The 16,407-nt window shown below is 42.7% G+C and overlaps 2 protein-coding genes across 2 annotated transcripts in view; one reads left to right on the forward strand and one right to left on the reverse strand.

The window, feature by feature from the left end:
• LOC124129484 (betaine--homocysteine S-methyltransferase 1-like) overlaps positions 1–4,407 on the forward strand; it is a 5,084-nt gene extending 677 nt beyond the window's left edge. Inside the window, exons 2-7 of the mRNA XM_048384605.1 lie at positions 210–400; positions 819–1,013; positions 1,865–1,976; positions 2,374–2,552; positions 3,042–3,123; positions 3,809–4,407. Coding sequence (XP_048240562.1) covers positions 210–400; positions 819–1,013; positions 1,865–1,976; positions 2,374–2,552; positions 3,042–3,123; positions 3,809–4,089 — 1,040 coding nt within the window. The 3' untranslated portion in view covers positions 4,090–4,407. The remainder of the gene's footprint in view (positions 1–209; positions 401–818; positions 1,014–1,864; positions 1,977–2,373; positions 2,553–3,041; positions 3,124–3,808) is intronic.
• A 3,453-nt stretch (positions 4,408–7,860) lies between these two features.
• On the reverse strand, positions 7,861–14,230 carry LOC124138328. The gene is made up of 4 exons (XM_048384569.1): positions 14,152–14,230; positions 12,033–12,138; positions 10,874–10,986; positions 7,861–8,565 (listed from the first exon to the last, which is right to left on the reverse strand). Exons 1-4 carry the CDS (start codon positions 14,207–14,209, stop codon positions 8,492–8,494), a joined length of 351 nt encoding a protein of 116 aa, XP_048240526.1. The 5' UTR covers positions 14,210–14,230; the 3' UTR covers positions 7,861–8,491.
• Between the last annotated feature and the right edge of the window lie 2,177 nt (positions 14,231–16,407).

A 16,407-nucleotide genomic window follows, 5' to 3' on the forward strand; every position in this document is an offset into this window, starting at 1 on the left:
ACGTGGGACAATACAGTAATTGGGTGGAATGAGAATATGTACTCGTTTATGTAATTAGCGATCTCATAGCCAGTATATCCAACTAACATTGACTGACATATCGCCATGCATGGTGTGCTGTCGGAAAGCTTTGTTAATGAAGAATGTTTCTGTATACGAGCGTTTCAATAACGTATCATGCACGTGCAATGGATATTTGTTATTTGAAGGATTTATGGAGCGTTTGGAGAATGGCGGCGACGTCATCATGGCAGAAGGCTTCGTGTTTGAGTTTGAGAGAAGGGGCTATCTACGCGCAGGGCCGTTTGTTCCAGAGGTGGTTCTGGATTATCCACACCTTGTCAGAAGTCTGAGTGAGGAGTTTGTCCACGCTGGAAGTGAAGTCGTCCTGGCGTTTACCGTAAGTTAACCTTCTGAATTATTTAGCAGGTAATTATACACACCTGTTATTAACAATAATGAGTGTGCCATATGTCGTACACGGGGCTAGATAATTAATAAATCACAAATGGATTCCTGGGCTTTCCAATTTTCAAGTCGTCGAACCACTTTGCAAATAAAAGGCTGTCAATGAATAATGAGTGTGCCATATGTCGTACACGGGGCTAGATAATTAATAAATCACAAATGGATTCCTGGGCTTTCCAATTTTCAAGTCGTCGAACCACATTGCAAATAAAAGGCTGTCAATGAATATTGACCATTTTCATTATCTTTCACAATTTCACAAATGGAAGGCCATTAAAAAATGATACCAGTTTCCAATGCAAGACACTAGATAAGCATCATGTATATTTCTCAATCACTGTTGATCCCAGTATTATGGCCACCGGGAGAAGCTGAGGCTGATCGGGAAGGAACATCTTCTGGAGAAACTCAACAAGGATGCTCTGAAGATTGCGAAAGAAGTGGCTGACGAGTCCGGGACGCTGATGGCGGGGAACATCTGCAACACCACTAGATATAGGAAAGATAGCCAAGAACACATTGAGCAGACCGAAGCAATATTTAAGGTTTGTGGAAAACGTATTCCCAGTGTCACCTTAGTGTCATTTTAGAATGATACAGGAATCCGTACCTTTTTTTTAAATCTCTCTATATGGTTTATTACATTCTACTCAAATATACCACAGTATCGCGTCATGAGATTGTGTTCAAGACTACTAAATCATTGACATTACTCACACGACCATTATCAATTTGAATTCGTGGTCAATTAAGTTTTCTTGGCATATTCTAGTTGACGGCAGCCTGTAAATAGCCTGTCTTGGCAAAACTAAATAATAAAATGGTAGCCTAGTGGTTAAAGCGTTCGCTCGTCACGCCGATACCCGAGATGGGTACAATGTGTGGAGCCCATTTCTGGTGTCCCCCGCCGTGATATTGGTGGAATATTGCTAAAAGCGGCGTAAAACCATACTCACTCACTTTCTCACCATTAAAAAACTTGCATCGGCGTAAGCCAAAATCAAAGTCCCTGTTAGTCGCCTCTTACGACTAACATAGTTGCTGAGGACACATTGTAGCCCGGAATCCCCACGGGTGTGAAGAGGTTCTGACTACCGTGCTGAATCGTTCCATCTGTTTTCTTGATCATTACAGACCGCCTCCGTGGTCTAGTGGTAGAGCGTCCGCCCGGAGAGCGGAAGGTCCTGGGTTCGATCCCCGGTCGCGTCATACCAAAATACGCATTAAGAGGCTAAAACAAGGACTCGGGGTATTCACGTTAAACTGCGGCATGGTATTTTAATGGGCTAGCACTATATTTCGGCATCGGTCCGGACAAGAACACACGCACATGCATTTCTCGTCACTATACAGGTGCAATAATCTTGGCCACGTCCTCTCACCTTGATCATTACAGGAGCAGATAGAGTGGGCGGTGGAGTACGATGCTGACCTGATACTGGCTGAAACATTTGTTGAACTTGGGGAAGCCAAGCTTGCTCTTGAGTGCATCCAGAAGTATGGACAAGGTACGGCTGAAACATAATTCTTTTGTATTTCAAAAACATATCTCCATCCTATCGCGTGAATATATATTTTTTTCTTTTATGTCCTTTGGGGGACACGTAATAAACCTTATATATCAGTCAGTATCTAAATAGCTTTTCAGTTATTGTAATGGAATTTGCCATTTGTATGTTTCCCGAATCACATAATATTGATTCAATGTAATTTAGAGGCGGTCGGGTAGCCTTGTGGTTAAAGCGTTCGCTCGTCACGCCGAAGACCCGGGTCCAATTCCCGAAATGGGTACAATGTGTGAAGCCCATTTCTGGTGTCCCCCGCCGTGATGTTGCTGGAATATTGCTAAAAGCGGCGTAAAACCATATTCATTCACTCACTCACTCACAATCTTTCACATTGCAGGCAAACCGTCCGTTGTGAACATTAACCCTATCGCCGCCGACAAGACTCTTGATGGTATACCCTACGCCGAAGCCTGCCGCCAGCTGGAAGCTGCTGGGGCCAACGTTGTAGGCTACAACTGTTGTCGCGGACCCGCTACTACCATCCCGCTGATCCGGGAGCTGAGAAAGACTTGCAAGGTAAACACACACAGCTTCAAGAAGGAGAAGGGAGTGAGTGAGTGGGTTGGGTTTAACGCCGCTAACAGTTGTACCACGGCGTGTCAGCTTAATGTGGGAGGAAAGCCCGAAGTGATGCAGGTCTCAGACGTTTACCACTTTGGTGAAACCCACGAGCACGGGTATGGTGCTGATAAACCTAGAAACATAATCGGGGCGAACCGTGATTCGAACCTACAATCATAGGTTGCTGGCGTGCCCAAGGGACGCAACTCTGCACAGCGAATCCTCTTACAGGTCGATAGAAAACGTTTTCACATGATGGGGATATCATTATCAGCGAAAGGTTTACGTACTGTATACTAAATACATTAAACAACATTTGTTGAGCCAATCGCTGTCCAGTGTTTTAATTACAGCACATCATTTTAATGAACTGTATAACCATGTAAGGCTGCACATGAAGAACATTACGGGTGGGTTCCTGACAAATGTTTTTGTTTTGTTCAGGGTCCGATAGCTGCCTTCCCTGTTCCCTACAGAACATCACCTGAGTTCCCCACAATGCAGTCGCTTATTGACCCGTATACAGGTAGGTGCAGTCCACGCCGTCCAACATGAGTGAGTTAGAGAGTATGGTTTTACGCCGCTTTTAGCAATATTCCAGCAATATCAGCAGAAATGGGCTTCACACATTGTACCCATGTCGGGAATCGAACTCCGGTCTTCGGCGTGACGAGCGAACGCTTTAACTACTAGGCTACCCGACCGCCCCCGGTCCAACATGAATGCACGTGTGTGTGTGTGTGTGTGTGTGTGTGTCTTTGTCTGTCTGTTTGTGTGTATGTGTGTGCGTGCGTGCGTATGTGTGTCTGTGTCTCTATGTGTGTGTGCTAACTCTCGTTATCAAAGTGGTAAACTATCATTATCAAAGTGGTAAACTCTAGTTGTCAAAGTGGTTAACTCTCGTTATCAAAGTGGTAAACTCTAGTTGTCAAAGTGGTTAACTCTCGTTATCAAAGTGGTAAACTATCATTATCAAAGTGGTAAACTCTCGTTATCAAAGTGGAAAACCATCGTCATCAGACAATGAAACAACCAAGCTTCTGATTGTTTTGCTTCCGGTATTGTTGCGGGTCTATACCCCCAACTACTCCATCATTAGTCTGACACGCGGTCATATAACTGAACTACTATTCACATCAGAGTTAATCCCAAATCACTCACTCACTCACTCACTCACCCATTCACTCACTCACTCATTGTCCAATTTGCAGGCAAGAGGGCCTTCCCAGACCTCTCTTCCCAACTGTGTGGGGTAGCGGAGGTGACGGATTTCGCCAAAGAATGCAAAGAAATCGGTGTCCAGTTTGTCGGCCTCTGTTGCGGAAACACGCCGGCGATGACAAGAGCCGTCGCCGAGGCCTACGGTCGTCGTCCACCTGCCTCCATCTTCTCTCCAAACATGGAGAAACATTTCATCTTCGGAAAGGACAAATACTTCTCCGACAACTTCTACCTGACCCAGCTTAGAGAGGGCATGTCGAAAACCAAGTGATCTGACATGGTCAGACAAACTCTTGACTCACATTTTAAAAGCTGTTATGTATCAGCTGTTGTGAACATTAATTTGCACATAAAGTATTATATTCCAGATACCAAGTATCTATCAATCCTGCTTGTAGCTAGTTTGTAGCTAGTAAATACCTCATTTAGACGCCAATAGCCTTGCCTTTTCGAAGTCAGGTTTCTTAGTTTGTGAGATAATGGTATGTATTGTGCTGTATTGTCCACTCAGGAGATGATACGATTTCACGCAATATTTCAAAATGTTGTTTTGTTGTATTCTCTCACATAAAATAGTATAATACTATAATAATTGTTTCCATTTTGATTTAAGTTATTTCATTTTGTTCACACCACCCCAATTGAAATGCGTAACTTATAGGTGAGGTGAAATTGGGTTTAAGATTATTGCACTTATATAGCGACGTGCATGCACGCGTATGTGTGTGTGTGGCTGCTTGTACTAGTCCGGACTGATGCCGATTTATAGTGCTAGCTCACTGAGATACCATGCCGCAGTTTAACATGAATACCCAACTCAGACACAGTATACTGACTCCGAGCCGACCAGTCCTTGTTTTAGCCCCTTATTGCCGAGCGCCAGACAGGGTAACAACAAGTACAATCTTTTAACGTTTTTTTGTATGACGCGGCCCGGGATCGAACCCTGGACCTTCCGCTCTCCGGGCGGACGCTCTACCACAAGACCACGGAGGCGGTCGCGTAACTTATAACTTCCAGGGGACAACTTTTGTTTGAGCACCAGCTGTAAGAATTTCTTATCCCAATTAGCGGGAGTATAGCTTGATAGAGGAGCTAATTACTCATAAAGTGGAAATCTAAGCTTCTGAACTCCCAATTTGAACAAATATATTTACTTACGCTGGACCGCCTCGTGGTCTGGTGGATAGAGCGCCTTCCCTGAGAGCGGAAGGTCAGTTGTTCGACCCCCGGCCGCGTCATACCAAACGACGTTAAAGGTTGTGTAATTTTACAATGTGTGGTGGTCACAGATAAAACAAGGTCTGGTCGGCACGGATAACCTTATTAGACTTGTCGGCTCGGTGTCAGTAGACTGTGTTTGTGTGGGGTATCCATGTTAGACTGCGGAGTGGTATCTCAGTGGAATAGTAATTAGTCCGTTTTAGTGCAAGTAGCCTCACACACGCACGCGCACGCACGCACGCACATAGGCACACACGTGACCTTTAACATCATTACAGATAGTGTTTCCGGCAGTTCTAAGGGATGCAACTCTGCACGACTGTTCGCCTTGATACGAAAGAATCAAGCACTATATTTCAAATCATGTATTTTGAATCGATATTGGTGACATACACGATTCACGCCACATCTCCACGGGATAGAGGGTACGGGTGTACCGGTGAGCTGAGGCACCCTTCTGACACAGTAGGTGATAGAGGAAGCACGGAAACTGATGCACATGCCATACAAAAATTAACACCATTCGTAGGATTGCCAGGTAACCGAATATATATAATATATATATATATATAATGTTGAAACTTTAGTTAGGATCTTTTTGTCTTCAAACCCTAAAACCATGAAGAATCTCGTGAGTTCGTGAGTGGGTGAGCCAGAGAGAGATAGAGAAGGAGGGAGTGAGAGAGATAGAGGGAGAGTGAGAGAGAGAGAGAGAGATAGAGCGAAAGAGAGAAATAGAGAGAGAAATAGAGAGAGAGCGATATAAGCGAGAGAGAGAGAGAGAGAGAGAGAGGGAGCGAAAGAGAAAAAGCGAGAGAGAACTAGAGAGAGAGAGAGCGATAGAGCGAGAGAGAGAACGATAGAGCGAAAGAAAGAAAGCGAGAGAGAAATAGAGAGAGAAAGAGAGAAAGCGAGAGAGAAATAGAGAGAGAGAGAGAGAGAGATTGAGCGAGAGAGAGATTGAACAATAGATAGAGCGAGAGAGAGAGAGAGAGAGAGAGAGAGAGAGAGAGAGAGAGAGAGAGAGAGAGAGAGAGATTGAGCGAGAGAGAGATTGTGAGAGAGAGATTGAGCAGGAGAGAGAGAGAGAGAGAGAGAGAGAGAGAGAGAGAGAGAGAGAGAGAGAGAGAGAGAGAGAGATTGAGCGAGAGAGAGATTGTGAGAGAGAGATTGAGCAGGAGAGAGATTGAGCAAGAGATAGAGCGAGAGAGAGAGAGAGAGAGAGAGAGAGAGAGAGAGAATTCAGTATTTCAGTAAAGACACGACGCGTCCGTTTGGTGTAGCACGTCTCTAGACGTTTACAATTTGGATGAAGCCCACGGGCACGGCTATGGCGCTGATAAACGTAATGAGAGCGGAATATGGGACCAAAACTCACGATAATATATATTTGGTACGTCTAAGGGACGCAGCTGAATTGGGTTTGAATTATTGGTGAAACTAATATCCGGCAGCTCATCATCTGTGTACACTATAAATGCAGGTGGGGTGAATATGTTGGATTAGAGGGGAAGACTGTCATTGTTAACTAGCGTATTTTATCAGGTTTCCTCAAGTGGGACACCCATAGATAGAATGTGAAGTAGGAATTTCCGCCGATCGAGGTTAAAAATATATTAAGCCATGTCCAACCAAAAACTGGTTTCACATATTGTACCCCCATGCTTGTGTGGATTCGAACCCAGGTCTCCGATATCTCAAGCGAAAGTGCTAACATCTAGAATTCCTCATTGCCCCGTTGCAAATGGGAAAGTGAATCTCCAGAACATATAACGTCACCAACTTTATTCTCAGAATTCGTAAGGTGCTGAAAAATCCTATTCTTCAAGCATACTTCAACAAGCTTTTCAAATAATGAACTTATATGTAGACCGCGAAAGCGAGTGAGTCTGCTTCAGCAGAATGATCAAATCAGTATATGAAGACCGTGAAAGTCAGTAACAATTTGGAGTGAGTCTGCTTTAGCAGAATGATCAAATCAGTATATGAAGACCGTGAAAGTCAGTAACAATTTGGAGTAAGTCTGCTTCAGCAGAATGATCAAATCAGTATATGAAGACCGTGAAAGTCAGTAACAATTTGGAGTGAGTCTGCTTTAGCAGAATGATCAAATCAGTATATGAAGACCGTGAAAGTCAGTAACAATTTGGAGTAAGTCTGCTTCAGCAGAATGATCAAATCAGTATATGAAGACCGTGAAAGTCAGTAACAGTTTGGAGTGAGTCTGCTTTAGCAGAATGATCAAATCAGTATATGAAGACCGTGAAAGTCAGTAACAATTTGGAGTAAGTCTGCTTCAGCAGAATGATCAAATCAGTATATGAAGACCGTGAAAGTCAGTAACAATTTGGAGTGAGTCTGCTTTAGCAGAATGATCAAAACAAAAGAAGTATTAGTGTTATTCCCCGACACGGCGCATTGTGCTGTGATTCAGATGGTATTAGTATGATACAAGGTAGTGTCTGTGTCACCGATAACACTAATACAATAGAGAATCCCCGTGTGGGTGGGGTGGGAGGTGGTTCGTAAGAGGCAACTTATAGGAACGGGCGATCTGGCTTGGTGATTTGGTTGGTGGTGTGTCATCCTACCTCGACTGCATGGGTCGTAGCTCACAATATTAATCACTGGATTGTCTTGTCCAGATTTGTTATTTTACAGACCGCAATCATATCGCTGGAATGTTGTTAAACAACATGCACACGCACACGCAAACGCACACGCACACGCACATAAATACGCACACACAACAGAGAAGTTGATAAAATGATTGATATAGTTTTATTCAAGGCGGAGGAATATATCTAAAAATGGACACAAATGTAAATATAGGAACACCCGACATATTTTACAGGAACATCAATGCAACAAGTTATACTCAAAGTATGAGGATATCATATTCTTATACAAGGATTTTCGAGACGCACACACCCCAAAATAAATGCTGACTTTGTTTTTGAAGACTTACAATTTACTGGTATTATAATAGGCTGGAGGTCGATTCCGTGTGCTTTCGAAAGATTTTATATTTTGTAAAACATATAATATAATTCACATTTGTGATAAACTGCTAAGCCATTGCATTTTATGTAGCGTATTTCTTCAAACTAACCTGATATTTTGAGTTCCTTAATCGTGAACATATACCTCTCTCCCAATATATCAGTTAACCCGAGAGTTAGTGTAGAGTTAGCCGCCAAAAATTTAACATCAATTTAGCGCACAATGGCATATCTTTAGGACAGGAAAAAATTGACGCCATAGGTACGTGACACATAATCGGTATATTGGTGGATGACTTAAGTATGCAAAGAATGCCTTATGATGTCTCCATGACGTATTGATGTTAGGTAAATGACGTCATTGTCATAACTATCAAACGTTATTAAATCTAGTCTCACGTAAAGCGCCTGTTTGTTGTTCGCTGTTGAGAAAGTGTTCCCCATATCTCATACACTTAGTACTCTGACAATACAAGCAGCAATCACGGTGAAAATGAATCCGGCTTTGTTAGACCCTATATCTGCAACATCAAATAGGAAATAGTGCAAGGAAATATAAAACAAGAACATTTGATTTAAAACGCAATTCAACCAGATCTCATGCCTTTTACGTTTGTTTGTTGGTTTGTTGTTTAACGCCACACTCGGCAATATTCCATCTATATCACGGCGTTTTTTAAATATTCGAGGATGGACCAGACAATTCAGTGACTGACATCATTAACACAATCTCACACTAGAGATTCACCCAAGTCAGTGAGCCTGACCACCTCATCCCGTTAGTCGCCTATTACGACAAGCATAGTCGCCTCTTAAAGCAAGCATGGGTTGCTGAAGACCTATTCTGGATCTACCTAACCTGGATCTTCACGGGTCTCATGAGGTTTATGATACAGTGTGCGTGTATGAAATATTGAGTTGATTGAGTAAATATGGTTTCAGGCCGCGTTTTGTAATATTCCAGCAATGGCGGTGGACACCAGAACTGGGCTTCACACATGGTGCCAATGTCGGGAATCGAGCCCGGGCTTTCGTTGTGACGAGCGAACGCTTTACCCACTAGGCCACCATACCGCCCCGTATGGAAATATAGTAATGCATGTGCTTAGAATTGTGATTATTTTGTTGGCAACGACTCCAGTCCAAAATGACATCGATATTATTTTGTGTTTCTCATCTTTATGTTTAGCGTCCGGTGGGAGAATGAAAAAAAGTTAAAAAGTCCAACTTATATATGTGTCATTTGTTGAGATATAAGTAAAAATGGCTTATAATTTGCATCCTCAATATTTTTAATTTGAACATTTTCCAAAATTCCTTTTGCTCATAAACTCAATGATCATTTATATTCTATTATCGTGGTGCGGAGGTTGAGGGATTATATGCCGGAAAATCAAGCTACTTCCCTCACTATAAAATACGGCGACAATTCGGAGAATCATGTTTATCTTGGTCTTTTTGGCTTAACGCCACAATAAGCAATATTCCAGTTATAAAACGAGGGTCTTTGAAGAATCAAGTGGTTGACCCGACCAGACGACTCAGTGATTGATATTTTGTGCAACGTCCGTAGGGGGGAGGGGGGGGGGGGGGGGGGGGGGGGGGGTTGATGGCATGCAGTCAACCATTTTGTCCAAAACATTTCAAATATTAAACTACTAGGCTGAAAACAATCATCGAAATACTGCAAACCTACCCGTAATACTTATCAAATCAGCACCGTTGAATACTGCTTATTGTTTTTGTCTTTTTTAGCCACCATGAAACATGGGTTATGCTTTATTATGCGCGGAACTTTATATTGACTACATTCACGATCTTGGAAGAATCTTGCAATGGTATACTTGTAATATTGCCATATTGTTGCGTAGAACATCCCTCACTCACTCACTCACTCACTCACTCACTCACTCACTCACTCACTCACTGCAAAACATTTTCTGTGATGCAGCAATACTATTGCCACTTGTGGCGTAATACAACATTCATTCGCTCACAGGAAGAGCTTGAAGAGATAGTCAGCTTGGTGCATAATACATGAACATCTGTGAAAACGGTCACTTGGACTAAGGAATATTTTAAATAATATTGTTGTAGATTTTGCATCGTTGTTTTGCACATGAACTTTGTTATTTTGACACCAATATTCATTGACACACACATACTCACACACACACAGGCAGACACAAACACCCACTCACAGACACAGACAGACGGACACGTATACACGCACAGACATACACACAGTTACACCACACATACAGACAAAGAGAGAGTGGGAGAGGGAGAGAGAGAGAGAGAGAGAGAGCGAGAGAGAGAGAGAGAGAGAGAGAGAGAGAGAGCACCCACACAGACACACCACTCGCAGACACACACAAACAGGCACACACATATACACGCACAGACACATGCACAGTTAAACCACACAGGCACACAGATGGACACACATACACCAGACACATATACACGCACAGACAGACAGACGGACACACATAGACCCAACCACACAGACACACACACACACACAGAGACACACAGACACACACACAGACACACAGACACACACACACACACACACACACACACACACACACACACACACACACACACACACACACACACGCACACACACACACAGAGGGATTGAACTCTAGGCACCGTGTTGACTGTTTTGGTTATCATTGACACACTTGTTTTATTCATTAAGTTTGAATCATTGAAGCCGTATTATTTAGTTCTTCCTACACGTGCATACCTACATAAGGTGCTTGTACCCTACGGTTGTTGTCACGCCACAATGAAACCAAATAGTCCCGTGTCCTGACTTACCACATGCAGCATGCGTCATGAGTAGAGAGGCCATGTCCGTCATCTCCTGTATTGTCAGGGACGTACAAATCACCGTGGACCTGCGGAGGCAGGATAGGTACGCTTGTGTAACGCTGTGAAGAAAACGGTCATGTTATGAACGTCGTTTTACTGTCCGAATGGTCCTTAACATTAAGCGAACCTTTGTAATGTCGTCATGGAAAGCTAATGGAACGTGAACATGAAAGTTCAATTTGATGATATACATCTGTTGTAGAGCGACCACTTACCAAAATAGACACAACTTATGGATAACAACTTCTTTACTGCTGAGAAGGCGACGTTTCTGTATAGATCCTTATACCGTTGTCAAGCAAGGATCTAGACCGAAACGTCGCCTTTACAGCAGTAAAGAAGTTGTTATCCATAAATTATGTCTACTTTGTCATCCGTCCACTTCTAAGTAATGCCTATTAAAGACTTATCAGCTGACTTATCGGTTTCTCATAGAATTTGAGTGATTGGATTGGGTTTAGTTCTGCTTTGAACAGTTAGTACTGCAGTTATATCACTGCGTGTCAGCAGACTGTGAAGGACAAACTGGGGATGCAGGTTATAGACATTTAACACATCGAAACCCATGAGAGTGGTTATGGTGCCGACACACCAAGCTTCAGGGTCATTATTGCGACGAGTCTGGGCTTCAAACCTAAAAACCGCGTACCCTGGCTGGTTTGAAAACGGCACCCGTGCAACCTCTCCAGTAGGAAATGGCATGTTGAATGTCACTGTCACTATAAAACACTATATTTTGAATTATACTTGCTCAACAGGCAACTTTGATTTAAATATATAAACCATTTATTCCTGCAATATTATCTATTCATTTGTGCGCACAATGTTGATGTTACAGGAGCAGGGACATATAACCAAGAATCTGCGGTTCGAACACACAACCAGCGGATCCGGGGATCGCTGAGACACACGCACACGCACACGCACGCGCAGATCGCACGCACGCACGCACGCACGCACGCACGAACGCACACACACACACACACACGCACAGATTGAACTCTAGGCACCGTGTTTTGATAGTTGTTAGGTTATCGATGATACACTTGCCTTATACATTAAATCATTGATGTCGTACTATTTAGTTCCTCCTACATGTACGTACCTACATAAGGTGCTTGTACCCCCTACGGTTGTCGTCATGTCACCATGGAACTCACGCAAGCAGACAAAACTGTCGCAGTCTTGACCAATCACCACATTCCCGATTCCTAAAGAAGAAGGCTCGTGTAATATGTACACGTCTAACCACAGTGTGCTTTGATTTGTTTGCTTGTTTGTTGTTTAACGCCGCACTCAGCAATATTCCAGCTATATGACGGCGGTCTGTAAATAATCGAGTCAGGACCAGACAATCCAGTGATTGACATCATGAGCATCGATCAATTGGGATCGATGACATGCATCAACCGAGTCAGCGAACCTGACCACCCGATCCCGTTAGTCGCCTTTTACGGCAAGCATGGGTTGCCGGAGAGCTATTCTACCCCGGAATCTTCACGGGTCTTTGGAGTAAGTGCGTCATTCATTATGTGGGAAGGTAAAATTGGGTTAAGGTTGCGTCCAAAAATACTGAACTTCTCTACCGACGTGCATGCGGGTGTGTATGCTTGTGCGTGCGTGCGTGCGTGCGTGCGTGCGTGCGTGCGTGCGTGCGTGCGTGCGTGCGTGCGTGCGTGCTTGTGTGCTTGTCTGTTTGTTCTAGTCCGGACTAATGCCGGTTATATTCGTAGCCACCTGAGACACAATGTCACTCTCAAGCTTTCATAATTAACCGCAGTTAGTACTGCAGGAGTTATCGCTGATGACAGCAAGATAATATTTTACAACGCTTTTTTGGTTTATATCGTTGTTGACTAGTTAGGTCCGATGTATTATTGGGTATGAGTTTTTCATGGACACCCCACCTCCACACATTATACTCCAGGCCGACCAGCCCTAATGTGATCCCTTCATGTCGAGCGCCAGGCAGTGTAACAAAAAGTACCATCCTGTAACGTTTTTCGGTATGACACTGCCGGCGGGATCGAACCAGAGACCTTCCGCTCTATCCACTAGGCCACGGTAGCGGTCCATTGTGTGGGAAAGATGAACACAAAGTGGAATGCCGCCCATTTAATATCCTTTGTGACATTTTACCGAACTGTTTAAATAGCGTTCCTCGGGCAAACCTTTTTTTTCTCAAAATGAAATTATGTTAACGAGGTCCGACAAACCCACGAAGATCGAGGAATAATATAATTCGTGTGCATGCTAATGATAATCAATTTATCTGTCATGGGCACTTATAGAACAATTTTTGTGTAGGGTTATTAGATTTAATTACAGTAAAACAATTAAAAATGTGTCAGGGGGAGTTAGTTGTAATGATAATATTCTTGAGATTCATCTTCCTTGAACAATTCGCTATTCAATTCATACTATGCTTATTATAGAAATTTAAAACGTCAACGACAGAGACAGTTTCCATTGGGCAAAATAAGTGATGAGAAATTATATGAATGGATTACTGACCGCCTCCGTGGTCTAGTGGTAGAGCGTCCGCCCGGAGAGCGGAAGGTCTGGGGTTCGATCCCCGGCTGCGTCATACCAAAAGACGTTAAAAGATGGTACTTGTTGTTACCCTGTCTGGCGCTCGGCATTAAGGGGCTAAAACAAGGACTGGTCGGCTCGGAGTCAGTATACTGTGTCTGAGTGTGGTATTCATGTTAAACTGCGGCATGGGTAGGCTAGCACTATAAATCGGCATCAGTCCGGACTAGTACAAGCAGCCACACACACATGCATGCACGTCGCTATATAAGTGCAATAATCTTAGATGCGACGTTAAACCCAATTTCACCTCACCTCACCTCACCTCACCTCCACCCGTGGTATCCTCCACTCACGCAATCTGCATAAAGCGTGAGTGTGTTTTAGTTGTTGCCCATTGCTTTGACGAAAGATTTACATACGATCCACCCATGGATACTGTGAATAGAACATTTATGCAGCATATTCCATATGCATAAGAAATCTCCGACAACATCATGAACATGTGTTTATGAATAAAATAGTTATGATACTAGGTGTTCACGGAAAAGTGCGCGTATCCTGCCCAACCGGTGGCACCCGTCACAAACACGAGAGTGTATGGTTCAGTCAAAATAGGGAATTGCATCGGACATCATATTTATAACAGATGCTCTGAAACACTTTTGTCACTGAAACTCTCAAACACTCACCCGTGAACAACACAATGATGTACAACCATCCGCTCTTGGTTAAAGTCAGCCCTACCATTACTGTTGTACTGAGTGGGAAACAGGAGGGTTGTCAGCAGTGTAGAACTCCCTCGATTATATTGATGTTAACACTGACACCGTGGACCTGATACCACAAGTATGTACTGGTATCGTGAAGACAATGGCTGGTATCTTGATAATACTGGAAACCAGTCAACCGTCCTTTGGACTGGTTGATCTTGGAACGAAGATGTGAACTTGATATGATATGCACGCCATCCTGAACAAAATACTGGAGGTAATATACAATGTACATGTTTATGTTAATTTGCCCCGTTGACAACGGCGGAGACATAGTTCTGTGTTGGAATGGGAATGACTTCTGTTTAATTTAATGTGTATTATACAAGGAGAATTCAGGCGTATTGTTGGTGCATTTTGGACAATACAGCCAAGTGTGTTAGAGCATTGCAAAGTTTAATCATCGGACTGGAAATATGAGGGCTGATACAAAAATTCTAAGCCTGACCAATTGTCAACTATGGGCAATAACAAAGTGAACTAGTCAATGTAGTACATTGTTTCAGTAGTTCATTGCAAGTGTACTTGGTCTGTTCAGGCCGTTTTTATATCTGTTTGTTTGTTTGTTGTTTAACGCCACACAATTGGGATCGATGACATGCATTAACCAAGTCAGCGAACCTGACCATCCGATCCCGTCAGTCGCCTTTTACGACAAGCATGGATTGCTGAAGACCTATCCTACCTCGGAATCTTCACGGGTCCGATATAACTAATATACTGAACTGTTCAACAGTATTGTTTGCCGACGACGCATCACTGGGCATATAATCTAAAAACATTCAAAGTACTATGAATAGCAAGTTTAATTAAAATTACCAAAATTAAAGAATTGGTTCAAGACTGTCTAATTCAGAATAATCCCACCAAAACAAAATCAGGTTTTGTTTTTACATAAAGAGCCGCATCGAAATTATTTTGGGATAATGAAGGGGTGGTCATGCGATTTAGATGTGTTTACCTTGAAAGACCACAATTCAGTCAACTGATATGCCAATGTGTGCCTGTCCTTCTAGATGTTGATTTCGTTGAGATTGTGATCTTTCCAATACATTTTAATTCATGCATCTATCCTTTGTTGTCTTTAAACAATGATGATTTAAGACTATTGTAAAGTTTCTTTTGACCGTCAGTGTATTGACAGTGTTCCAGCTATATCATGACGAAAGCCTGTTTGTAATCATGAGTAAGGTCCTACGCGAAGTTGGTACGATGACCGCAATTGTTTGTTTGTTTGTTGTTTAACGCCGCACTCAGCAATATTCCAGCTGTATGACGGCGGTCTGTAAATAATCGAGTCTGGACCAGACAATCCAGTGATGAATATCATGAGCATCGATCCACGCAATTGGGATCGATGACATGCATCAACCAAGTCAGCGAGCCTGACCGCCCGATCCCGTTGGTCGCCTTTAAAGACAAGCATAGTCACCTTTTACGGCAAGCATGGGTTGCTGAAGACCTATTCTACCCCGGAATCTTCACGGGTCTGACCGCAATTAATCAATTTACCTGACCACATGTCTTTAGTCGCCTCTTACAACCAGCAGAGACTGTGATTTTACTGATATATCCAGGTGGTCGCGAAAACGGTGAGACGACTTTAAAAAAGAAGGTCACATGCCTAGATACTTTTATGAGAAAGTTATTTCTATTTATCGTTCAGTGACGGAAAATTTCTTCTTGGGAAATGAGTTAGTTGAGTAATTTATAAATGGGTTATGAGTGAGTGAGTGGGTAATATTAGCAATATTCTAGCAATATCAGACAGACAGTTTATTCAGTCATTTAGGCACAAATGCCCATAGTACAATGCAGATTGGATATTAACATTTGTCACGTGATGTACATGATTAGATTGTAAATCAAGTTACACATTCCTCATTATAAAGACATGTTTTAAGAATACAGAAACAGCATGGATCATATCAGGATTTTCAGAGTTTAGCAGATTTATCATTAACTGACGGTCTTTAAAAATACCTTCCAACAGGGGGAGAAATCTGTACATGAAATGGGAATACGTTTCACATATAAGTAAGACATGGTTTTTCATCCTCTACTTCTCCGGATGAACAGTGTGTACAAATAGAGTTCACAATATCACCGTCTTTGGACCTTCGACATATATTTACATTAAAATCATGCAATGAAATTCTATGTTTACAATAAGCT

Source organism: Haliotis rufescens, unplaced genomic scaffold, assembly GCF_023055435.1.
Source record: "Haliotis rufescens isolate VD_foot unplaced genomic scaffold, xgHalRufe1.0.p SCAF_5, whole genome shotgun sequence".
NCBI classification, from domain to species: Eukaryota; Metazoa; Mollusca; class Gastropoda; order Lepetellida; family Haliotidae; genus Haliotis; species Haliotis rufescens.

Bases quoted from the DNA above. Each gene is read 5' to 3' on its own strand.
- LOC124138328 (XM_048384569.1), bottom strand. From the start codon at position 14,209: ATGGTAGGGCTGACTTTAACCAAGAGCGGATGGTTGTACATCATTGTG. The intron at 10,987-12,032 runs GTACGTACATGT...TTTTCTTCACAG, and splicing joins GGTACAAGCACCTTATGTAG to CGTTACACAAGCGTACCTAT. The intron at 8,566-10,873 runs GTAAGTCAGGAC...TTGATGTTGCAG, and splicing joins CATGACGCATGCTGCATGTG to ATATAGGGTCTAACAAAGCC.